The sequence below is a fragment of the Pseudopipra pipra genome, chromosome 6, assembly GCF_036250125.1.
Source record: "Pseudopipra pipra isolate bDixPip1 chromosome 6, bDixPip1.hap1, whole genome shotgun sequence".
Lineage (NCBI taxonomy): Eukaryota > Metazoa > Chordata > Aves > Passeriformes > Pipridae > Pseudopipra > Pseudopipra pipra.
This window is the reverse complement of record NC_087554.1, coordinates 50,374,728-50,400,664: the sequence shown is the minus strand read 5'-3', so window position 1 is coordinate 50,400,664 and position 25,937 is coordinate 50,374,728. Positions and strand designations below refer to the sequence as shown.

Sequence of the window (25,937 nt, the reverse complement as noted above, 5' to 3'; positions counted from 1 at the left end):
ACATAATTAATCATAGTAAACCTGAGCTTTACCCTCCTAATATACACTAATTTTATACTTGCAGCTGCTTTCATTTTACTTCATTGGACCTATTTTGGTGTAAATTGGAGACAATTTAAACCCTCATTTGACTTGGACCTGAATTAGAGCTTCAGGTTACTACTTTGCTTTCTCTCCTTGCCTTCTCAGGGTTCTGTTCCAGATTCCCTGGATCTGAACCAATGTCCTGGCTTTGGTTCCAGGTCACAGTTTATTTTCAATAACCTTTTCTGGATTTGGTCCAATGTGATGGGAAATTCTATTTAGAATCACTGATCTCTGGAGACTTACTCGACATGGCAAAAATTCACAACTGATGAATGAAAGATCTCGAAGGGCCAGGAAGTGAAAAAACTGATTTGAGCCTGAAAATTGATTTAGCCCCAGACTTAGATTAAAAGTGTGCCCTAATCTACACATAGTTTGAAAATTACCTTCTAAACAATACCAAATTCTAATGGACAGAGAGAAAGATGGAGAGAGGGTTCTGCAACTCTTGTAAGACTGTGAGGCCCTTTCATTCTCTTGAACTCATTTTAAAAATGGCTGTAAGGTTAAAAAAATGATCTTGAATTTGCACGGAGGCTTCTCTCCCTGGCTGAGCTCCTCGGGCTGAGCAGTGCTGCACAGAACCGGTTCAGCCAGGCAGACTTGCCGGCAGAGATGCTGCGACCAGGATCTGTCACCCTGACAGCAGAGGGCACAGGGGATCCAAAAGCAGCAGAGTGGATAATTTGGACTCAAATGTCAGTGCTGACCAAGGACAAGAGTGCTGCTGCAAGTCACTACTTTTTGACTAAAAATATATCACGCAAGCAACTCCTGTGAAGAGAACAATTTCAGTTAAACTAACTTTTCTTTCAAGGACATGTTTCTTTGCTTTTTGTTTAATAGGAATTTCCGCAATTCAGCCTGAACAGTACCCTGCCCTTTCTGTTGCCTGGGGCTGCCAGCTGGGCTACTGCTGACTGTCATGCCCGTGCAATACAAGTCAAGAGTTAAAATGGACAGGACTCTAATTACCTCTTAAAATTCAGTTACGGCATTGATCTCTTTAAAGTTTGCGTGTAAACAAGAGCACCGTGCAGCCCATGATAAAGCAGAGCACTGTGTGTGTTTTGCCTTTTATTACAGATTAAGGAGCTGACCGGCAACCTCAACAGGAACTCCTCCTCCTCCAGCCTGTCCTCTGGGCCCAGTGGTCCAGAGTCAGACACATCCCCCAGCACTCCCAGTGTGGAGAGAAACATGTCTATTACAGTGAAGGATCAGCGGAAAGCCATCAGGGCCCTTCTAATCTGGGTTCAGAGGAAAACCAGAAAGTAAGCTAGCAAACTCTTGTATAAAACCGTGTCTTGCCACCTGCCCTTTTGAAGCTGAGTCTCTTTTCTCTGTCCTGCCCCGTGGGTCTGTTACTGTGTGCTGTGGCTTCTTCTGCTTTCAAAGTTTGCAAGTGCAGGGTCTCTGCAGGGGGTGTTTGAGTACGGCCATGTGTCTACAGCAGCTGTCTGACCTTGAAGCCCGCTGCTGGCTTCATAGTTTGAGTGTTAAATGTTAACTTGCAATAACCTTCTTGATGCTGTTTGAAACAGGAGCATTCCCACCTCCCCATACCCCTGGCTTTCCTGCAGTCTGTTCAATATCTTTTGCTAATTAAAGGCTAGGTGTAGCCAAGGGGTGAACTGAAAAAATAAATGTATTGAAAGACTTTATCAACAGCCTTTTAAATTAAGCAACAGCCCTGAGGAAGCTTCTCTGTGTGCTGCAGAGTGCCATGAAGGACAGAGACCCTACTAGACCTCCTCATTCCTCAGAATTCAAGGGGGAAGGTGGTGAAACTTAAGTCATTTCTCTCAAACTTGTAAAATTTGAGTCCATTTCCATTGCACAACACATCTCTCCTCTTTAATAAAAAAGTGGTTGTTTTGCCAAAGCATTTTGTCTAGTAATGCTTTATCCTGGCAGAGTTACTGTCACGTTAAAAAACTGTAGTGTAAGATATCTGGTGCACATGCAAATGCTTGGACTGTATTTTATATATGTTGTTATCTGAAGCAATGACTGGCAGAGAGTTTTAAAGAGGGCATGGGTCAAAGTTACTTATACAGGTTGGTTATATGAATATTTGGCATTTTTATCTGTTGATTTGTATGTCCAAATCTGCCTTTGGACACAAATTTCTGTATCTAGTGTTGAAGACAGAAATTTCGATCTTAAATGCTTGGTCCTGTGGACATCATTCCTTGCTAAGGGTGCTTGTTGTTCCATTGAGATTCATAGTTCACTGCTGCCAGCACAGACCATAAAGGAGGCGTGGTTTTAGTCCCAAAATAATGCTGATATCATCATTAACAAGGAGGTGATACAAGGAAAGCGAGGACCTGAGAAGTAAAGGCCATAATCTTTTCAGCCCAGTCAAAGAGTACAAATCGAAAACATCTAACAGGAGAAAATTGTTCTTGCAACTGCACTGTTAAAAACATAATAACATCACTATAATACTGTTATCCCATGATCTCTGCAGAATTTTCTATTCTGGGGCTGTATTTCATTGCAAGTTTGATGGCTGTTTTTCCCTCCAAAACTTTGGACATAAACTTGTGGTTTCTGGATATGCTGACATCACTTGCATTTGGCAAATTTTCTGCTATAGAAGGCCAAATACACAGGAATGTGAATCATTTATGCTTATTTGTTTAAATATTTAAATCTTGGCAGTTTTCCCAAGCTATGGCATTAAAATGCTGGAGAGTAACAGAAATGGGAATCACAGAGACATTTGGTTTTGTGAGTGTTAATTGTGGTTGCTGAATTCTTGAGGGCTTTGTTTTTACTAACTACTTCCTACAAGCAGGTTCATGTCAGCTGTTAGCCACACCAATCCAGTTTGTGAATCTGTGCTTTCTGGATGTATTTGTGCATTTTGAAATCCAAAAATATCTCAAATGTGACAAGTACAACTCAGCAACCTTCTGTTTTAACTTTTCGAAGTCTTTGAAAATTGTTATGCCTTTACTTTGGATTTTGTAACACGACCACCCCCGGTAAACTGTATGTCATTCTGTTTAGGTACGGTGTTGCAGTTCAGGACTTTACCAGCAGCTGGAGGAGTGGCCTTGCTTTCTTAGCCATCATAAAAGCCATAGACTGCACTTTGGTAGACATGAAGCAAGCACTGGAGAAATCAGCACGAGAAAACCTGGAGGATGCTTTCAGCATAGCACAGAACAAGCTGGGTGTTCCTCGGCTCCTCGAACCAGAAGGTAAAACGCCTACACCAGCTCTGTTGGGTAACATTCAAACTATAATGAATTCATGAATAGTGCATTGTGATACCTACCAAAAACCTCCCAGTGATTAGGCTGTTGATGTGATCAGTGTGTTGATCTTACTGATTAGAAAAATAGAAATTAATTGGTCAGCAGCTTGTAGCTGTATGCTGTCAGTCATATTTGTAAGCTCCTTGGGGGCAGAGATCTTACCGTGGTTTTAGCTATGTACACTGGCCCTGGTTCACGTTTAGATGCTATGTGACATCTGCATTACTAGGGGGCATTAACTGTTGTGCTGAGGGGTGTCTCAGTGCATTAGCACTGTTTTGTAACACCTCAGCATGGAGAGACTAAATGTCACTGCATGATGAAGTGTGCAAGGCTGCCGTACCGGGAAGCTGGATGGATACCTGTTCAAATGCATTTGCGTCTCCCAATTTTCACTTTACAATGCGTATACACACACACATATTTATATATTTAAATACAAACATATGTGTGTGTACATAAATATATGTATATAAGTGGATTTCTTGTAGTGCTTTTTACTGAACTCTACTAGACAGGTGTTAGGCCTTGATGCTATGACTCAAAACCCAATTGCATTTTCATGGGTCACGTGTCAGAAGACTGGGTCATCCTGCCACAAATAAGCCTCTGTATTGTCACTGAACAACACTCAACTGTCTAGTGACAACAACATAAATGACAGTACAAAGGTGGATGAAAAGGGACCCCGATTGGGATTTGGTATGTGTTTGGAAATAGGAAAAAACATGTGAACAAGATGTTGAGAACTCTATCGAGTGCCATCAACAGTGGAGAGCATTTATCTTATCTGTCAGAAAAAGAAAAGTGTTTGTTAGCTGTTAATTCTCTCACCACAAAGGCAGGATAAATGTCTGACGATCTGTTCCTCTGCAAGTGTTTTAAAGCCACGTGTGCTCAAGGCCCTTTTGTGTGTCTCCACAGATATCATGGTGGAATCACCTGATGAACAGTCAATCGTCACATACGTGGCACAATTTCTGGAGCACTTCCCGGAGCTGGAAGGGGTATGTGTTTTCTTCTATATCAGATTTCTTTAATTTGCTTTGGTGTACTTTATAAAGGCAGATATTTATTTTCTACGTTTCTTTCTAAGCTATTTAAAATAACAAACTCATATTTAATTTTTTGCATTTTTGTTAAATCTAGTGAAATAGGCTTTCGTTGGTGAGTGCTAAAATGCTTTAGGTAGAATTGTGCTTTTAAACATTTACATCCAGTTGTAACTTTCAGAGATTAGGACTGGTTTCACAGGACTCTACCACTTTGCTGTATTTGTCTTAAATAAGGCTGAAATTTATCTGTTCACCTATGATGATTCATTGGACTTTGAATTTAATTTTGAATTCTATCTTCTCAAGTTTGAGGGCCATGATCGATCTGAATTTAGCAGGTATGAGACACAAGATACCAGAGGCTGAATCTTGTCAATACAACAGTCAAAAGCACTCACTGTAAGCATGAAATAAACTGCAGCTTAAACAACTAGGACTTTAATGCAAAAATAAAGAGTTGAGGATTAAGTGGGGCCTGACAGTGCCAGGGATTGCCAAAGATCTTTTGTAGAAACAGGCATTTCTCAACTGCAGGTTCCAGTTGGGATATATTTTGTATCTGATAAAATTGGTGGGCATTACTAAAGTCGTTGGAATTAAAATTATTATAATAATCTAGTTGTTATTATTAAATTAGATGAGCAGTAAGATCTGCTGACATTAAGACTTGTTGGCATTTTAATGGACATAGAAAAAACCTGCCTTTCTTTTAATACAGTCTGTTGGAATGAAATAATCTAATATATCAATACATTTCACAGTGGATTTATTGGAGTTGTTAGATTTATGTTATTCCTAGGGTTTGGGATTATGTCAAAAAGCCATCAGTTGTCTCCACAGGTGCAGCAGGGAGAAATGAATACATTAACAACTGTGGATTAGGCTTGTCTGCATTCTGATCTTCCTGTACAAGTGGCTTCTTGACACTGAGCTTTTTCAAGGCACTTGACTTGCCAAATCAGTTTTCCTACTTTCAAAATAAATGAGTCATTAATTGGCCATTTACAAGGTAATGGGGTGATGGGCTAGGTAGTTATTCTTTCTATAGTGTTTGGGAAATGTAAAATGGTATTTGAGGTAGGATTTATTATTTAATGGTGTATCATCACTTATAGGAAGACTTTACAGATCCTGACAAGGAGCTTCCAATTGAGTCCACATATGTCCACATCAAAGACACACCGTCAGAAAAGGAAGGCAAAATCTTGATTTTAAGTGAAAGTGAAGAAAATATGTATACTGTTAATCACGAGAGGAGTCATCCTGCTCCTCCAAAGGTCCATATTCATGACATCCCTGAGAGAATCCCCTCAGAAACCGCTGCTGAAAATTGTAACGGGAAATTGAGTCAAGTGTTAGGTGAGTCACAGGAAACATCTGAAGAAGAGCCTCAGAGGCCTACCTCACTGAAAATCACAGGATCTGTCAGTTTTGAATCCAGTTCCTCTTGGGAGGTTCTAAGTGATAAATTCATGTCAGGTGAAGGGGGCATCTCTGATGATCAACTGAAACAGAACAATGACCTTTCTCCAACTGTTCTGACAGATCAGAAAAATTCTGTCGACTCTTTTGAAGAATACTCTGAAGAATTAACTAAAGAAACCCCTACTGAATATGACAACGAAACTAAGAGCCTTTCAGCCAATACTTCTTCTTTGAGTCCATTATCCTGGACTTCAGGTATACTTACAGATGATTCTATTAATAAAGTAGAAGAGAGCAAACCCCAATCTTCAGTTCTTTTACCAGAAGACACCTCAAAACAAGAAGATACACATAAGTACGTTCTTCATCTTCTAAATGAGGAAATACAGAAACATCCAGAAGATGAACATACAAAGGAATCACCTGTCTTCGAGACAATAGAATCAAGCCCTTGTTCACTGAATAGTTCTAATCTCGAAAGCCAAGAACTGTCTACACAGCATGAAACATCTGATGAGTCTCTCTCAGATGTACCTAAAACTCCAGATGACCTGGACAGCTGTGATGAAGTTGAGTCTGCAGCTCAAGTGTTGCCCAGTTCTTCCAAAGTATCTGTAATACCCCATGATCTCTTTTATTATCCACATTATAATGTCCCTATATCAGCAGTTCTGAATGCTTACCTGGAGCCTTGTATCGAAGGTTATGACACTGGAAATGACAAAGCTTCTTCTGAAACAGTAACAGGTGTTTTACCTGACAAGAGCTTACCAGAACAGAACTACAAGGAAGATGCTCCAGAGCCAGACTTAGACAATAAGCTAAGCACCCCTCCATTAGAAACAGATACTGAGAACAGTGAGGAGGAAACTACAAATATTAACAGTCACATGAATTATTCCAATGAAAAAGAAGTACCATTACTAGTAGAAGAGTTAGAAGTTGAAGAAGATGGCAATAAGGCCACCAACGATCAAGATTCCACTATTCCACAACATCTTGAGGTATTTTATTTTTTTATTACCAGCATTTCTTTGTGGGGGATTAGCATCTGACCTCAGAGGTTTTCATTTGCTTTCATTTTGCAGTGTTTGGGAGAAATATTTAAAATATACTTTGTTTCCTGTCCCATAACACTGTTTGCCACAGCCCCCTACTGGAATGAATGGAATTGCAGATCCCTGAGAAGATCTGACATGAAGAGAGAAAATAAGCCCTATTAATAGTACAGCAAAAATGTGAATTTTTATTATGTTTTAAAATAGTTTGAGGCTTCTCTGTAATCCCTAGGCATAAAAGATTACCAGAGAAGGTATTTTTAATAATTTGTAATGAGATTAATAGAAAGTAGTATTGCTTACAAAGAAAGGATAAAGGCAATGACAGTTTTTATCTGAATCCAAACAAGTTTGCCTACAAAAGCTTAAAAAACCAATTTAAGTAGGCTTGTCAAAATGAAGGCTTGCCTACACTGGAGGAGGAGAAAGAGGGGGAGATTTTTGGGGTATTTGGTTTAGACAGTTTGCTCCTGTATCTCTTCTTGCAGACACCAATTTTGAAGTGCCTTACACGTTTTCCAGTGCAGTAATTTTTGACAGTGTTTTTCAGGAATGAGTGTCCATTTAATGCTGCTCTATATGTTGCTTGGACAAGTTGCTTCAACATGTTTTTGTCTTGACACTTACTATAGTAATGAAGTCACTTTGCCGTTAGCTTGAAAGACTAATTTGGGATAGATTTAAAAAAGTCTTGTGGATTGCTTCGAAGCCCCATGTCATGTCATGGCTTCTTAATAGAAAGAACTGACAATTGTCAGTATGATGATTGTATGTTGCACTGGTGATACTTTATAGCTCAATGTATCCAAAAAGATTTTCAAGAAATTAATTGCTTTTTTTATTCTCTTCAGTGAGACTTTCAGTCTCATACTACTTGCAATATAGCATCTGAATAGGCTACACCACTAAGGTATTTGGAAGGGTGGAGAATCAGTCTTGTTGCCTAATGCAAAATGTTTCTTAACTTCAACAGGCCATAGCAGAACCTCTAGAGGATTTATCAATAGCTATAAAGACATCAGAAGAAAGTAGTAATAGGGAGGAGGAAGGGGAAAATATGATCAAAGAAGATTTGCAGATCTCAGAAGTTGCCACTACTACTCTATCACAAGATAACCTGCAAGGAATAGCTGAATGCCAGGAATTTACCAGGTATTTCACATTAACTTTCTCATAAATACACCTGACTGGTCTTTGGAAATGTGCCCTGTCCATTGGATATTTCTTGTAGTCTTCTTTTAGGAACAGTGTATTGGAACTCATTGGCTTCTTCCTGTGTTTCTCTTCTTCCTGTGCTTCTCTTAAACATATTGGATGATTCAGTGCCAATGGAACTTGATTTGACTGTGCTATACACTTTGCTACACGGAGCCCAATTAAAACCCCAGTGCATTTTGAACATGGCAGTGTTATAACTGCTTTTCCAACAGAAAGTATTTTGTAAGGTAGATGAAATAATCCATGTGCATTGTGACACTGTATGGAAGCATGACACCGATTCATTCCAATAGATATTTTTTGAGTGTTTTCTTCTGATTATGATCAAGTAAATGAGGTTGTGGAGATAAAATAAGATGAAGAACTCATGGGTCGAGATAAAGGCATTTTAATGATAAAAAAGCAAAGGCCATGTGTGGAAGAAAATTAGGAGAAGACCCCAAAAAATAAGAATTATTTTTTCTCTACTTCCCATCAGCAGGTGATGTCCAGCCACTTCCTGGGAAGCAGAGTGTAGTGATTGCTTCAGAAGACAGATATAATAACAAGTATGAGTGTCCTTTGGTCAGTTTGGGTCAGCTGTCCTGGCTGTGTCCCCTCCTAACCTCTTGCCCAGCCTCAGACCACTGGCCTGTAGGGTGGGGGTTGGAGACAAGGCCACGGTGCTGTTCCAGCGCTGCTCAGCCACAGCCAAAACACGTGTTTTACCAACACCCTTCTAGCTACAAGTACAAAGCACAGCACTATAGGGGCTGCTGTGGGGTAATTTAACTGCACCCCAGCCAGAGCCAGTACGGAGACACTCAGCTAATTTTACTCCATTCACTTCTGTTCCTTCTTATGTTCCAGTTTATTCTTAGGTTTATTGGAGTGGGACATGAACTGCAATTTGTTGATGCTTATCACTGTAGCACTCTAATGAATTTGAAAGTTTACTTAGAAAAACCCATTGTTCCCTTCAAGCTTTTTGTTCCCCTGCCCATTTTTAATTTATGTTGATGCCATAAAACCTGGGTATATTCTCACTGAAATGCTAGTGATGTCGAAGGTGGAAAAATGCTGTCAGATGGCATTTTTCAGAAAAGATTCCTTTTTGAGCATATGAATTTTGAAAATGAGTCAGATTTTCCCAAAGCTGTTTTTATAATGTTACTGATAAATTTGAGTCCATATTCTAATACAGGCAACAATGCATATTTGTGGTTTTGCACAGCTTAAAACTGGCATGTGCAATTGCAGTGGCTCTCTTTAACTTTCCTTTATGAATTTAAATTTAAAAAACTTGCTTTTACATACATTTCAGAACCAGTGACAATGATGCCAACGTTTATCTCCGAAAAAGGTCTCCTAATCCTTCTGAGGAGGTAAGTGTGTGGAAATTTATTTGTCACTGTTTCTCTGTTTCTCTTAAACTCCAGAAGTTCACACACTGTAAAAAGGTCTACTCTCTCTATAAAGCTCTGTGACAGTATGCAAGTCTTGTGGCTTCTAATAATTTTAGTGCCAAAACCAGGCATAGCTTCTATATCTCCTAAATACATGGAACTGAATTTCACTGAGCCTTGAACAAATCCCCAAAGGAGTCCCTCATACTACAATTAAATCTATTGTAACTTTGAATCTTGCTTCGTCATAACTGTATAGCGGCAACATTTTGCTTCTTTGAAGCTTCCTTTACTTGCTGCCCCAGTTTCTTTCAGTTTTTGCATTCTCTGTATGTATGTTGGTGCCCTGGTCCCAACCCTGCAAAAATGCTGTGTGTCTCTTGAAGAGCACTGTTTCTGAAAAACTGGGCTCTTTCCCTCTCCTTCACAGTAGCAGTGTTATATTCTCTCAGTAGCAGCAGCTAACCCTAAAAGAATTTTAGTTGTAACATGAAACTGCGTCCCTAATGACAGATGTGATTCATACTGGCTCCTTGAGAGCACACCATACAGCTGAGGTCTGGATTTTTACTTTTTAAGTCAGAAGAAAGGGACATTATCAGCAATCTGGTCATGCTGAGCAGGGATAGGAATATGGCTTTTTTCAGCACAAAAATAAAATTCTGACCATCTTGGAGTTTTAAAGAAATGCTGCCACCAATGTTCAGTGAAACTGAGGTTTCACACAGATGCTTTAGTTTTGCAACGCTGTCAGAGCTATTAGAAATACATATGAATGAGGGGAGCTTTATTCAACTGAGTGAAAGCAGTTGAAAGCAAAAAAATCTTCTTATTTCACAACTTTTTTCTTTTTCTGTGTGTGTATACTAGACTGCAGTGCTGGATGTGCTAACAGGGAATACATTTATACGCACACTTTCATTTAGTTGAGCAAACAATTAGAAATACTCTGCATAAAATACACACACAATTACGACCTTTGTGACATGCTGAATTTTATTTTTGTTATATAATCTATTTCTTGTTTGTTTAAGGAAACCTATGGTGTAAATGAGCAGAAGATGACAGATATGGGTGAAAATACATTAATCATCAGGTGAGTGGTTCTTATTCAAAGAGTTTTGCAAGGAATCCATAAATCTAGGTACTACTAGCAGTGCTACAAAAGGAACTGGAAATTAATTATAATGGTAGTAACTGACTGGATGTCTTCTGTAGTGGCTCAGTCCATATTTCCTATAAGCATAAGATACGAAAGTTCATTAGTGCTCAATCTGTCCCTTGACTAAAATGCTTTTTCTTGACTTGAGTTGAAAGATTCAGCTGTCTAAGCAAGAGTCTGAGTGTTCTCTCCACTTGGTGGATATGTCAGGCCCTCTGGCAGTGATGACTCTTTCTATGTTTGGAAGACTGTCAAGACAGTATTTAGTATGGTCAATGCTAGGGAAAATCAATAACTTCAGTGGAGGTCAGGCCCCTCTGTTAGAGTATGTGTGTGTCTGTGTCTTTAGTCTAGACTAGGGTGATGAGTCCTGAACACAGAGTGTGTATCCCTTTGGATGCTAAATATCTATAAAAAACAAAGGATTGCTTTAGGTTTTCCCTCTTAGCTGATACTGAGTGGTACCCCTCAGTAGTTAAAATTATTGTTATATTTAAATGCAGAAAACACACAAAATATTATCAAGATCCACTGTCCTGGTCTCGCTTATGCTTCTGTTAAAAAAAAAACAAACATGAATAGCTGTTACAGTTATAGCTGTTTACAGATTGCTGATATTGAGCAAATTTTGGGTGATACTCAGGTATATATCCAGTATAACATCTGAGCAAGTAGGATGCCTCAAGCCAGAAAAAAGGACTCATTAAAACAGGCCAAAACACATTTTTCTCCAAAAGTAGATTAGACCCAGAGGGTTATTCTTATAGTATTGTAAAATTATAAAATGAGTGTACCATCTTGTGCCTTTTTAAATAAGACCCTTCCTTGTCTTTGTGAGAGCTCAGTGGTGCCAGCAGAGTCCATTGGACTTTGCCCTTATGAACCACAGCTGGAAATTCGGAAAGTTCAAATTTTGGAGTTGTCCTGGAAAACCCCAACTGCTAGTTGGTTTCTGGAAGTTTTGGGCTTTTTCTGTTTAATATTCAGGTGTCTGACATGAGTAGCTCTGAAAGTAGGTGATTTGGGAGAAGTATATTAAGTCAGATGCAGTGTATAAGCAAAATTGTGAAAGTTTGATTTGTGCTGCCCAGAGCTGTGTTTACTGTTCTCAAAATAAAAGGGCATCTTTCTGACTGGTGGGAATCTCCTTATACTACCTGAGAATTTGTCCAGAGTTTTCTGAGGATTAATTGATATGTACATTGGCTCTGGAAGGAACACACTGCTTTAGCCTGTTATGCCCCTCCTAGTCTAGCTGGGACTCAGGCTGACTAGATTGAATTGGTTCTTTAAACTGCTGTCTGTTAGCCTGCCCTCTGATCTTCACAGTAAACATTAACAATGAAGGTTTTTTCTTCTTTTACTTGCCTCTTATTGAATTATCTCCTGTTTACAGGAAGAAAAAGGACTCAGAAGCAAGTGAGACCCCACCACCAATTCACGAGATTACAATTTTTGAGCAGCCAGAGCTATTTTACTTCATCATTTTCTTCTGGGTGCTGATCTACTGCCTTTTACTCCTTCCACAGCTTCTTAGCAACAAAGTTTGATCTGTGTGAGGTGTGGAAAAATAAAGGATGGTGGCTGGATTGCTTTGTGTATCTGCATATGAATATGTTCCTTCAGGTGAAGCACAAACAGAAATCCAGGACCTGGTATTTGTGTTTATTATCAGGTTGTCTCCAATTCCTCTACTGTTGTGCTATGACAGTGTCAAAGCACGTTTTATATTATGATAACTGTGTAAATATATATAAAAATGACCTGATTTAGTAGACGCAATTTTGTACATTTGTGCCTTGCTTTATAAGATGCTAAATAAAACCAGATAATTATCAGTAGAAATATGAACAATTCAGAGCTCTAGTCTTCAAAAATTATTCTTCTGGCTTCATTTTCTTATGTAGGGCCTGACAGCTGTGGAAGAGGGGTAGTGTTGACTTGCCTCTGGATCTGGCCACCTGCAAGGGCAAGGCTAGAAATGCTTCTTCACGTTTTCCATTGAATTATTTGAAAGAGTTAGAGACAGAGCAGAATTACAGGTGGTGAAATACAGATCAGGAATTACAGTTCCAGTAGCAAATCCAGTGGAGCAGCAAAATCAGGTTGAGGGTTTATTGGGGTAGGAGAGTTCGATTTTTTTAGGATTTAAATTCACTTTGGTCCTGCACCTTTTGTTAGGTTTGGTCCGAAGGAATAAACTGGGTGTGGAGAAGTGTGAAGCACATACACGCTCACTGCTTCACAGGAGTGGTCATATGGGAAATCTTAGCCCAGAAACTGAAGTGTTTTAAAAGTACCTCAGTGCTTCTGAGTCTGCTTCTGCTTCATTTTTGCTGCTGCTTTTACTTACTAGATCATGGGAAAATGTCTCTTTTTTGAAGATACAAAAAACAATAGGTCACCTAATTTGCTAAGGCTACTCTTAAGGCACAAGTGTATGGTAAAAGGATTAGAAATAGCCTTTAAGTGTCCAAATCAATAGAGAAAGAAATGACAGATATAAAACTAAATACAGAGAAATGCTGACAGCCAGCACTGACTTTCTAGTGCAACTAAGAGACTCCTGTGGCTTTTCCATAGGCACAGTTGAGCCACTTCTGCCTCTTGTAATTTTTGTCCACATCAGTGATCACTTTAGGATATTTGATTTAGGATTTTTCCAGACAAGGTGTAACCCATGCTTTGGAGAACAAAAGAGAAGTCTTCAAATTCAATTTAATACCAGTAACTTTTCTCTGTGTGACTTTTTGTGAAGTCACTACTTTTCACTGACACGTTTTTAGTTCCATAGTATGCTTTACGAGACTACATCACGTTGCTGCTTCCACCTGAAAATTCAGAAGGTTGACTTCAAAGTGCTTCATAAAATGAGGGGTTTCATAATTTTAGACTGAGTGAAAATTAAATCCCATGGCTATAAGTTTTACATATATTGTTGTAGCGTAAGGTGTAGCCCTACCCTGGCTAAGTTTTCAGATGAACTAATAGTACGTGGGATCAGGACACATCAGAACATATAGCAGTTTATTTACAGGTATTTAAAACCTGTTTGTAGTCATGTTATCTGCTGAGGTAATCCTAACCATCCATCACACTTCACTCTTCTTCATAAACTTTTTGTTCCCGTGGGATTTTTCTTCTGAGCTGCAGTTGGAATTCAACAGCAATATGGCTCAACAGGAGATCTTAAATATTGAAGATAAAATTCTAAACATTTCAACAGAAAGCTGAAATCTTTCCTATTCTGTCCTTTCACTGTTGACTAGATCTGGATTCACCCCATGAACCTAAAAATAAGATCTACTGTGCTTGGTGAGGAACAGATCCAAATATCCCAACTTAATTCAATGTAAATCAACATAAGTAAAAAAATACATTCTTCATCTTGCTGATGAAAATGCTCAGCATTTTGAGTCATCTGATTTTGTGATCTATGAACTTGTTTGTGCTTGTTGTTAAAGACAGTGATACTTTCTTCCAAAAGAAAACCTTTATTAGATTTTTTGAAAATGCTTTCTGGAAGTAGGCTAAAATAGAATATTGAAAGGCTAGTGCTTTTCCCTCTGAAAGAATAAAACTTAATACAAGAAACATTATATCCTTATCCTTAAAACCAAGGAATACTAAGCTGGGGTATGGCATCTATTTAATTGCAGCAAGTAGCAGTGTACATTAGTTCGGAGTGAAAGTGTTGACAGCTCTTCATTATGTTTCACTCTTCACAGGCTCCTTTGGTTTATGACAACCTTTTCTGATTCTTTATATCTTTACTCACTGATCCTTCCATATTTATAGATCTTGAGCAGAGGTTACCTGGAACTGGATTACAGTCTCTTCATATAACTTTATAGCTATGAAAGTTCAGTCAAGTAAAGTATGCTCTCTTCTGTCTTCTTCCTTCTAAGATTATTAATCAGGATGAGGAGCTCTTTGGATGTCTTATCCATCCATGAAGAATGGAAAGGTGGGAATGCAGTGATGCTGGCAATTTCATTACACAGTATTTTCATCCAAGAGGGAAAAAACCCAAGGTTTTCTTTGTTACCTCCCACTGATGAACAGTGACTGAAACATTGAAATGAGCAGTTTAAATGTCAAACAGCATCCAGCAGTTGTCTTGGTCATCTCACCCAGTGTTTCAGCTGATACACACTTTCCATCCTATCCCATTGAGAGACAAAGGTTGCTTCTTCCATCCAAAATAGATGAAAAAAAAATACTAAATTAGTCCATGACACTTGGTGTTATGTTGCTTTCCATTTTGGGGTTTGTTTGGTCGTAGGTTTGCTATAACAGAGGTAGTGTACCTTACCCAGCCATTCCATGGGTGAGAAGATCACAGGTGAAGAGTTAAGAGTGATGATACTGGTATTGTCAACTGTGCATGAAAGAAAAGTCTGAACTCTTCAGGAGTTTTGCTTTTACCTGGAACTCCAAAGAGTGACATCTGCATAAGAAGCAGTTTCCCCCCACTTAAATTGGCTTGTGAGCCTCCATCTCTTCTTCCACGGTCCAAGATCCAATCCCTCAATGCAAGCGCCCTGTTCTGAAAACAGTGCTTGTTGTTGGGCTTTGTGGCCTGTTCTGAGCCACTGTCTAAAAGCCTGATTGTGAAACATTCTGTATGGCAAAGCCTATTTTAACTTGCTGCCTAGAGAACTGGCTTGAGGTAGTGGGGGTTTAAAGGCTGGTGGGCAGTCTGTTGTCTACCCATTTTCCATCAGATATGTGCACTGTCAGAATAAGGAAGTTTTTCCTGAATTTTTGACTGGGTTTTTGAAAAATGCCAACCTTAAACTGACCACATTTGGTAGTTCAATTTAGCAGCAGAATTCAGATGGACAAGGGTACTGATCTGTTAAGACTGTTTCTAAAACCCACTGGTTTTGAGCAAATGTGGGTAGCAGATTATTGTGAAGTGTAAGTGACAGGAAGTGTTTGAGGATCACTGGATAAAGGATGTTTGGTGTTCACAGAAGCACCATTAAAGGCCAAGCAACAACTATAAAAGGATGGTTCAATGTCATTGTAGTCATGTAACTTAACTGCAAAGTGTTTCATTGTGATTTTATAGAAAGTGCAAGGAAAGATACACCATTAAAGACAGAACCCCACAAAACATTTATGGGGCAGAAGACTAAGAGCTGAGGAAATGAGTTAAACAGTCACATAAACTACAAACTGACCTGGATGTAGCCTTTGCCAAATTGTAGGAAATTTTCAGTACAATGGTAGGGGAAGCACAGATTACAGTAAAAAATGACAATCAATTTTCAATGCCATGAATATTTTTGAGGGATTGAGCTCTAAAATGTATTTTTATTCAGTTTCTAGATTGTAATGAATGTGTCTACAGAATTTTATGCAGAGCTTGAGAGTTCAGCTGTTTGAAAATGATTTTTTTTATATAGCAGTGATTATTTTATCTATATATTTAATAGAACTGTAAAACCATTTTAAGAGTACCTGTAAAATTCTGTGTATGTGATACGATTATTTATTAATTATGACTCATGAGAATGAACGTTAAGCTATGCATTGGTTGTGTCATCCATTTGAAAACTGGAACCTGCAAGCAGGAGAAGAGTTTTTAATGAACAGCAGACTTGAAAAGCAGGGGAAATGATTGAATATAATTGTGTGACTCTTAAAGCTGCATAGCAATATGTTATTTTGTGATGTTAAACTTTCAGCTACAGTTGCAAAATATACTGAGTGATTAAGCTATTTTCTTCCATTAAAACTTCCGGAGGCTGAAATTTCTACATGGTGATATTTGGTGTCTAAACACACTTAAATCCTCTATGTTTTCTGGACACTCTCAGTTTACTCCAGCTCAGTATGACTGTAACTTCTTTAATCAAGTAATGCTCCATTGAGTTTATGGGGGTACCATGCAATACCCATTGGGTTTCTTTAGGGTTCTCTGCAACAATCCTCACAAAATCAGAGCTGTAGGAGATTAATCTGGCCAGTGCATGTGGTATCACATTCAGCCATCTAACATGATAATAACTGTGCATTATCACTTATGCTAGCTTTAAATACTTGGAGTCCCTTCTTGCCAAGCACAAATGTGAATGCATCCAGTGATGTGTTCACTTCCTCTACTTCTGTGGAAGTCAATGCAACACATCTGTGTGCTAAGCACACACTACAGGACCTGGCCCCGAGGGCACTTAAATCAGCATTAACCACATAGGCCAGGAAGTCCCTGAAGCCTATGAAATACCCTTAGTGCTGGGTCCCCTCAAAAATCCAACATACACCAACCATACCACTCACTTCAGTTACCTCCCCTTGTACACAGAGCATTTGTTTGTCTAAATTCTGCAGGATCAACCCTCTAAAGAGAGGAAGTTAGAAGAGCAGCAGGGAACAAATAACTGGAAGATGAAGATGAGGTTTCAGGCTGGGATATGGCCATGGAAATTTCCAAACTGCTACAGCTGAAAGCTCACACCCTGACAACAGGTTGCCTGCTGTTTCCATTGAGCTGTTCCCATAGGTAGCAGATCTGAATGGAGGTAAAAACCCCTAACTTCTTTGTATTTCTGCATTGTGCAGTTTTTTGTCAGGTAAATTACTTCCAATTCTTTCCCTCAGAACACCACTGATAACAATAATTTGCAGTTGCCCAACTTAGGATCATTCACATTCCAGGTTTGTATATAAACAGGACATACAGTATGGCTTGTTCCCAGCCACACCACCCCAAGATTGTGAAGCTGTTCGTGCAGGAGGATGGGAGGTGCATGCACATTAAATGATATGGAAAAGTCATGTTCTGAGCGGCATAGCTGTCCATCGCTTTACACAACTTCAGAGCCCATGAAGGGTGAAAAATTAAACCTTATTTTTTCAAATGCCATAGTCATTTCAGGGTTATCTTAACTGAAATTGTGGAACATGAAAGTATTCCTTTCCTCCACTAAATGTAACACATGGAAAACTTCCTTCCACCTCAGTGGTACTTTCGATGACTCCTTTCCAGGCAGCTGGTACTGCTGATACTGGAAAATGAGACCCAGTTATTTTCTCCCCATAGGGGAGGAATATCTACATTTATGTCTCTAGAACATAAAATTAATGAGTGATTAATACATTTTTTTCTTCATGAAAACGGTTAGAAGGACCAATAAAAATAATTTTATCTTTGTGAGAAATACTAAAATCTATCATTCCAGGAAAGACTATATACTTGCCTTCACTGCTATGTTCAGGCCAGGTAATATTTTATTCCCCCAATGGTTTCATGACTTTCACTGGGCCTTCCTGGAATCTCTTTGATTCACAGAATAGATTTGCTGTGTGTCCAAGGACCAATTTGTACAGGGGGGTCCTGGTCCACAGCTGTGATTAAGACTGTAACAGAAAATCACCATTGTTTACTTCAAAATGACTGGTTTGATGTAAATCAAGTGACTTTCAAAGTATATGCTGCTCAGTTTTTGAGAGAAGCAATGCAGTCATGTTTTAATGCCAAATAAGTTACACAAGTCAAATAAGAATTTTTATTGTAATAAAAAATTCAACTTCTGCTTTTGTCTTTAACAAAACATTTTAGTAGGCATACCACTTTGTGCTATTATATACTGCTTTGTAAAAAGCTGAATAAACTGTTTTACCCTTTCTTGTTAAAGTTCTCCAGTTTAAAATGTAAAGTGCTAGTTTGCTAAAGAGTTTATGAGGGACTTCATCCTAAATAAATAATTTGTAAGTAAGGAATGTAATATTTAAAATACATGTTCCTCTTTGGCAAGTGGTGAGGAATGAACTTTTTTTTTTAAATGAGAACAAATGTTGGGAGGATTTGAGTGGTATCCAGATATACTGAAGGAGATGCATTTTCATGTACTTTCAAATACATTTCTTAACGCTTTCAGTCAGGTTTGTATTGGATGTTTGCACTAGTTGCTCAAAGCTAATTTTTGTGAGAAAGAACTATATTCTTATGTATAGCTGGTACACTGAAAAAGCAAATGTTTTTAGAAACTGCTATGCTTTAATAAGAATAGTATTTACTAGTGAATAGTTCCAATTTATTTTACAAAATCTCTAATTTTGAAATAAATGGACAGGCTTCCTGTATATAATCTGTTATCTGTGGCTTTGTCCTTTTTCTCACAACAAAATACCTTAAAACATAGTTTAGGGGAGATCACCATTTAGTTCTAATTGTTTAATTTATTCATTGTTATTATTGTATATTTTATCTATTGTGTATATTATTTTTATCTATTTATACATTTTCATGCTCAGAAATTATATTCACTTTTAGCAGAGTAAATATTGCAAATTCATAAAGTATGTTGTTTCCCAACTAACCAGAAAGTGACTTTTCATTTTAGAGGAAGAATCTAGACTTTTATTCTGGTCAATAAACAGATGGATTTTAAATTTTTATAAAGGTGAAGAATTATTAATTTATTAATGCATAGAAATTGGCATTATAAAGGCAACCCATGGGAAACATTACAAAAACAGTTGTGCTTAATTAGTTACTGTTCTTACAATTCAGTTTATCTGGACTGTTTCTATGTCCATGTTTAGACTTGTGGATTAGTAAATTACTAGTTGCAGTATCCATTCATATTTACTATAAAAAGGAAAATGAAGTAAAACAGAGTTGCAATACCGTCGGATTCAGCCCCATGATGTGTCTCCTGAGAAATATATCTAAATTGGATAAACACAGAGAAAGGAAATGGTATATGGAGAAAGGAGTAGGAATGCTTCTTCTCTAAAAGTTTCATGCATTAGGAATTATAAATATTCCTCTATCCTGCTACAAAATCAAATCATCCCACATGCTTTCAAAGTGTTTCTAATCACTCTTGGATTAGCTGGTACCTGCCTATAGGACCATCCTCCCCCACACCTAAGCATAGGCAGTAAGAGGATATTCATTATGCTGTTGAGAATTTGGAATATTGAGGTCCAGTCCTGTTAGCAGTGCAGACTTCCAGAATCATAGAATGGTTTGGGCTGGAAGGGACCTTTAAATGCCATCTAGTCCAACCCTCTGCAATGGGCACCTTCCACCAGATCAGGTTGCTGAGAACCCTTTCCAGTCTGATCTGAATGTTTCCAGGTATGGGGCATCAATCACCTTTTCATCACCATAACTTTAAAATCTGTAAATACAGTTTGAAACCAGTAGCTTTTTTTGGTGTCATGAATGACAATTAGGTGGAGAATAAAAATGCCATGATTTTTTTTTTAATTGGATTAATTTTTTTGCAACTGACACTATGGTTAGGAAATTGCAAGTGGACTGGGGAGTGGAGGGTGTGAAGTTCAAATAGGCAAGATGGGTCATCTCAGAATGTGGAAGCAGAGTAAGCTTTTACAGCAGTATAAGATCCAAACTTTAGTTCAAATTCAAACATAATAGGACAGGAATTGTACCAGATTTCTTTTAATTACTCTAGGATAAGAGTAATTCTGTTAGAAACTGCAAAAATAATCTCCCTTACCCTTGGTGTGTAATCAAAATTTTTGTAGCTTAAAGATGATGCAAATGCAGCATGGGAAACACATCCATCTGGATCTTGGCAGCAATAAAGACAAGAACAGGCTTCGTTTCAGACAAGGAACCCTATGCATGTATACATACAGTGAGTAAGCATCTTGGTTATGCAGGAGCCCAGACTTCCAAAGGATAATCTGTGGACATCACACATAGATTCTGGTTAGTAGTGTATAAAGAAAACTTTGTCCTCTCTTCAGTGCTCATTTTACCTGGCTGGTAAACAAAAGCCAGCAGGGTCAGGAGAACCTTCAAACTGGTGAGCAGATACAGCAAACCCTTAGACTTGAGCTGTGATTTCTATTAAGATACCAATATACAGTGATAACCTTTTCTTGAGTTGCTATTTCTACTGATGTTACAAGGATTATTTCCAGGAAAGCTAATTGCAGCAGTTTATGAAATGCCTTCTGTGACTAACTCCATTCCTTGGTGAGACGGTACCACTAACTTACCACAGTTCTTGTCAAACTGTACACTTTATCTTGGAATATCATGTAACATATGATCAAAGCAAAATGTATAGCTCCATCTGCTGTAAATACTTTGAATTGATTATTTTTAGGTTACTTTTTTATGGCCGATTTGTACTCTGGGGAACTGATTTATCACTTTGCCAATATGTATTTTCTGCATGTTAGCAAGAATCAGCATCGATACAGATTTATACATTGCAAAGTGGTATTTCTTGGTTCCCAGGCAAAGAGGAGCATTAAAAAGGGTATTTCTCAAGGACATTAGGAACTTATGTTAAGTGTCATATGACAGATCTTTTGTACTTTGTCATTGCAGCTGTTTGTGAAAAAGGGAAACATTGTACCCATTTTCAAAAAGGGTAGGAAGGAGGGCCCTAGGAGCTAACAACCTGTGAGCCTCACTTCTGTGCCTGGGAAGATCAGGAACAAATCCTCCTAGAAGTTATGCTGAAGCACATGGAGGACAGGGAGGCAATCTGGGACAGCCAGCACGCCTTCACCAAGGGCAAGTCCTGCCTGACCAGCCTAGTGGCCTTCTATGATGGAGTGACTGCATCAGTGGGCAAGGGAAGGCTTACAGATGTCATTTATCTGGACTTCTGTAGTTCACACAGTTCCCCACAATATTTTTCTCTCTAAATTGGAGATGGATCCAGTGGGTGGACCATTCAGTTGATAAAGAACTAGTTGCATGGTTGCACCTAAAGGGTAGTGGTCAAAAAGCAATAGCTCTCTCTTCTGGGCCATACACAATTCTTTGTCAACTGTGTTTCCGAAGGAAAGGGGAAGCAAGTCATACCTATTCCTGCCTTGGTGGTTTTATCAAGTGCTCCCTGACTGTGTTGTTGCAGGTGCCAATTTCCTGTCTGAACCCCTGTGATTCCTGGGCTTCCCTCCACACCCTGCAGTTGATGTCCAGAAAAAAATGATCTTTTGTCTCTTCTGACTGTGTCTGTATTATGATATTCTGGACTGGGGAGATGCTGTTTAGTGATGGATCCTAAGGGAGGAGTTTGGGATCATCCTTTGCCCCAGAATCCTTGCCAGTCGGCATCAGGGTTGAGGCTCAGAGACTTCAGGAGTCAAACCAAACCAAAGAATCACACAGAACAGCTGAGGTTGTGAGGGATATGTGGAGGTCCTCTGGTCCAACTGCCCTGCTCAAGCAGGCTCCCAGGATTATGTGCCCTTGGTTTGTGAGCATGTCCAAGGATGGAGACTCCACAACCTGCCTGGGCAACCAGGCTCTTCTCTTCTCTTTGAGAAGAGCTTGGCTCCCTCATCTTCATTGTGTTTTATGCACAATGCTAAGACACTCACAGTCCCCCCAGTCTTCTCCCAGATGAAGAGTGCTGGCTCTCTCAGCTTCTTCTCAAATGGCAACAAGGAGAATTTCCACTGGCCCTCTTTTGGAAATGCCTCTGTCTCAAGGAATTGGAGGCATTAGTCTTCCTCTCGGTTTCTTTGTCAGCTGTGTGATTACACTTTGGTGTGGTGGTGCAGAAGCAAAGATGGAAGGTGCTGCTGTCTGTCACCTCCCATGAAGGTGGTTGTAGTGGAAAAGATGCCTTTGTTGATTTCCCACCTCTGTATGAACAAGCCCATGCTCAGTCAGGAATCCGACTGCAGGTTCCTCCTCTCATCCCAGTCACTGCCCTTAGCAACCCCTCGCCTTTCCCACTTGCTCTTCTGTTTCCCTGCTGGCACAAACCTGAAAGGAAACAGTGCAGTGCTCAGCTCTTCAGGGGCTGACATCACCAGGAAACCTGGGCAAAACTTCTCTTTCTTGCTGCCCGTGTTCAGGAGACTTTTTAGTCACACCAAAGTCTTTTGTGACTATTTTTTTTTCTTGTTTTGATGTATTTCTTAATTCATAGGAAAATTAAGGCATCCAAACCCATTGTAGGTTTGATGGCATCAAAAGAAGCCAAAAAACATTTCTAGAGCAGTTGGAAGCCAGTTTTGGTTTAAAAATATTCTTTCTCTGTGAGACATTCCAGAATAGCCAACAAAATTACAAGTCTTGTGGCTGAACTGAATTTTGTTCCCCATTTTTTTTCATCCACTGGTAGCTATAGGAGGTCACAAATGGATTTGTTTCCTAACACAACATTTATTTTTCTTCATCCTTATTCTTCTTTACCAATCATCTGAATTTGAGGGGTTTCTTTACTGACGTGTCACTGTGATAGGGACACTCTAGAGACCATAGCACAGGTAGAAGATGATGGAGGAGATCATTAGTCTGGAGAAATCCAAGGAAAAAGTAGAGAAGTTTGCCTGGAAAGAATTTCCTGGAGAGAGAGGGGTCAGTTTCCAAACTATGTCAGCTCATGTCCTCATGTCAGCAATTTAAAGAGGTTAAAAAAGAAAGCAGTTAAAACTATTGAAGTTTCTCTTGCGCTAGGGAAAATATCCTTGGAGTTATGAAGTCTGAGTCACTGAAGTGTGAAAGTACACCAAAAATTTTTTTAAAAGCATCTTAGGGCAACATAAAGATTTGTGCCACCTAACACCTTTTTAAAATCTCAGCTCCAGTTTTAGAAATGGAATCTGTTCAAAATAGGTTATTATTTCTTCCAACTTCCTTCTCTATAATAATACCTGCAGCTTTTTCTCATAATACATTGCAGGTGTTATTACTGCACTGTGGCTTAAAATGTTTGCAACTGCTCCTTCCTGCAGTGATTCACAGCTATGAACTGGAAAACCTGGTAGCCAGACTAGGGGCTGCTTGAGACGAAACCCGCAGGGAAAATTTTCTTAAGCAGAGTGCAGAATAGACACATCCTTTCCTGGACAGAAACTTGAATGCAACACTTCAGCCCAGATTTTCTCAGTAACTGCCCGCTTGTTTCAAAGCACACTATTGAAACAGTGCGGGACACAAGGCCAAAACAGCATCATGGCTGGTACCAACGAGAGGGAACAACAGAGGTCACCATTGTCTCGCAGGAAGGAATCTCTTCAGAGTCCATTTTAGAACCTGATGAGAGAGTGGAGCCAAAAAGCCCGGTTTCCACTGGTGTGATTACAGAGTTCTGTAGCATGAACAAAGAGAATCATTTGTGACATCATGATTTTTTTAATGTCAATGTTCCTCTTCTCTAACAGATTTTTTTTTTACTGTTACTCAACAGGAAGAAACAGAAACACCATCCCCCCAACCTTTACTGATGATTTTTTAAAAAGGGGGAGATAAATGTCTCTATTTTCTTGTCTTTTAACAGTTACCCTACAGAGTAAAGATCAGTATTTCTAGTCCTAAAGATATGGGGAAGGTTGTAACTTGGTACATTGTTTCTCATTCTTTTCTGGATTTTAACAGATGGGCTATTGTATTCTTTTCATCCCACAGCCTGTTTGCTTTGTTTTTATGGTTGGTTGTGTGTTTTTTTAACCAAGATCTGAATGCCAACCAGTTTGAAGTATGTGGAATTTTTTAGAGTTGCATATTACATTGATGACTTCATCTCAAGTTAAAAATCTTTGTAAAGAATTTGTGAAATCAACATAAAAGTAAATTCTTAATTAAGGCTTAAACTCTGAAGGTTAGCTGTCATTATACATATATATATATCTGTTTCTTAGAATGAAGAGAGGTTAGTGGGGATAGAATTGTAAAGAATAGCACAAATTTTATCCTAAATGTGCTTTTAAATCAAAAACTCCTGTCAGCAGGCAGGCTCAAGGAGGAAGTAGCTGTGGAGAAAGACACCCTTTTTTATATGAAAATAACTTCCAGAATTCTCCTGGCATTCGTCTGTTTTGTTTCCTAAGTATTCTGCTTGCTTTCTCTTTGAACCTACTTGAATTGGATAAAATTCACTATTTAACCATGGCCTGCTTTAAGGAGGGTTTCTTTCTGTTCTATTTTATGTTGAAATAATAAAGAATGCCAATTTCCTTCAGTACTTCAGCTAAAATTGGAAAAATAGACCCATATGTTCTGATGTTCCCACTGGATAAGACTGAACAGCTGCCCCTCTTCCTCAGCTTTTGTCACAGGATATAATTATTCTTCCATCCATAAAAAAACAGAAGGATGCCTGTTCAATGCTAAAAAAATACCTAATACTGTAACATTTAACAACATGGGCATTACAGAAGATGTGCTCTAAACAGCAACAAAGGTTGAGCCAAGAAAATACTTAACTTGATAATATGTCTGGCCTCTATATCGCTTTTAATCTGAAATAATTGTACTAAGGTTGGTTTAAATTAACCTTAGAGTGCTCCTATTAGCTTTATCTTCTCATATTGATTTTGTAGGCACAGTTATACTAAAGAAGATGGCAAGTCCCTAGTAGAGAGCAGATGGGACGAGGGAGGCTGAACCTCCCATCACAGATCTTTCATTGGATTCACACCGCCTTCAGCACAACTTACAAGGGCAGTGGCTTGCAAGATGTGGCTTTGCATTGAATTTGTGGTCATCTTCTTTACTAGGCAACAAGGACAATCTCTAACCAGTCCTTATGCAAGTGTATGTGATCACAGGACAGGAGTCTCTTGGTCACCCAGCTTAACACAAGTGTAACTGGTTCTTCACCTGTGGCTGAAGGGTTTTGGTGGTGGAAAAGCCTTACTCTACATCACCTGTTTAATCCCAGATATCTTAGGACACTGTTTAAAAAATATAGTAGTAGTTAATAACATCTACTCAAGCACGGGAGCATTGCCAAGAAACTAGTGAGACTAGTGGTGCAGTCAGTCAACAATCTGCCTCAAGCAATGACAACGGGAGATGTTTTTGGGAGCCCACATAAACCCAACACCTCCCCGCCATAATTTATTCTTCCTCCACATGGGCCGAGCACGGCTGGGATAACGGCTCCCGGGTGGAAAAGCAGCACTTTGCCTTTGGCAGGAAGGTCACTGCTGATGGAATTGGCCACCTGTGTGCATGGAGCGGTGGCATTTTGCTACACAGTCATGAGAGAGTTCAGCACTGCTCTGTCCATACACTGCCAAAAGGAGGTGGCCTTTTTCCCTACGGCTTGCCACGCGACAGAACGACGCCATTCCCTCAGATCCGCCTCTCCATGGCCGGCCCAGCCTCAGCGGGTCCCTCACCCCCACAAAGATGGCGGGCGCCGCCTCCCGCCTCGGTGCACGAACCCGCCCGCGCGCGTGCGCGGAGAGGCCTAGCGCCTCGCAGACCTGCGGCGGGGGAGGGGAGCGCGCACGCACGTGAGCGCCCGGACGGCCCGGCGGCTCCGCGGGCCGCCGCTGTGTCCCGCTGTCCCATTGGCCGCCTCGCG

General features: G+C 39.4%; 1 protein-coding gene and 1 long non-coding RNA gene across 2 annotated transcripts in view; one reads left to right on the top strand and one right to left on the bottom strand.

Moving 5' to 3' along the window:
* Positions 1 to 16,424, top strand: part of CLMN (calmin) — a 74,779-nt gene extending 58,355 nt beyond the window's left edge. The window contains exons 6-13 of the mRNA XM_064659077.1: positions 1,174 to 1,361; positions 3,109 to 3,302; positions 4,284 to 4,366; positions 5,530 to 6,843; positions 7,871 to 8,049; positions 9,419 to 9,479; positions 10,535 to 10,596; positions 12,059 to 16,424. Coding sequence (XP_064515147.1) covers positions 1,174 to 1,361; positions 3,109 to 3,302; positions 4,284 to 4,366; positions 5,530 to 6,843; positions 7,871 to 8,049; positions 9,419 to 9,479; positions 10,535 to 10,596; positions 12,059 to 12,212 — 2,235 coding nt within the window. The 3' untranslated portion in view covers positions 12,213 to 16,424. The remainder of the gene's footprint in view (positions 1 to 1,173; positions 1,362 to 3,108; positions 3,303 to 4,283; positions 4,367 to 5,529; positions 6,844 to 7,870; positions 8,050 to 9,418; positions 9,480 to 10,534; positions 10,597 to 12,058) is intronic.
* On the bottom strand, positions 10,479 to 25,865 carry LOC135416214 (uncharacterized). The gene is made up of 2 exons (XR_010431485.1): positions 13,887 to 25,865; positions 10,479 to 13,423 (listed from the first exon to the last, which is right to left on the bottom strand). It is a non-coding gene; the product is annotated as an uncharacterized LOC135416214 (long non-coding RNA).
* Positions 25,866 to 25,937: the final 72 nt, after the last annotated feature.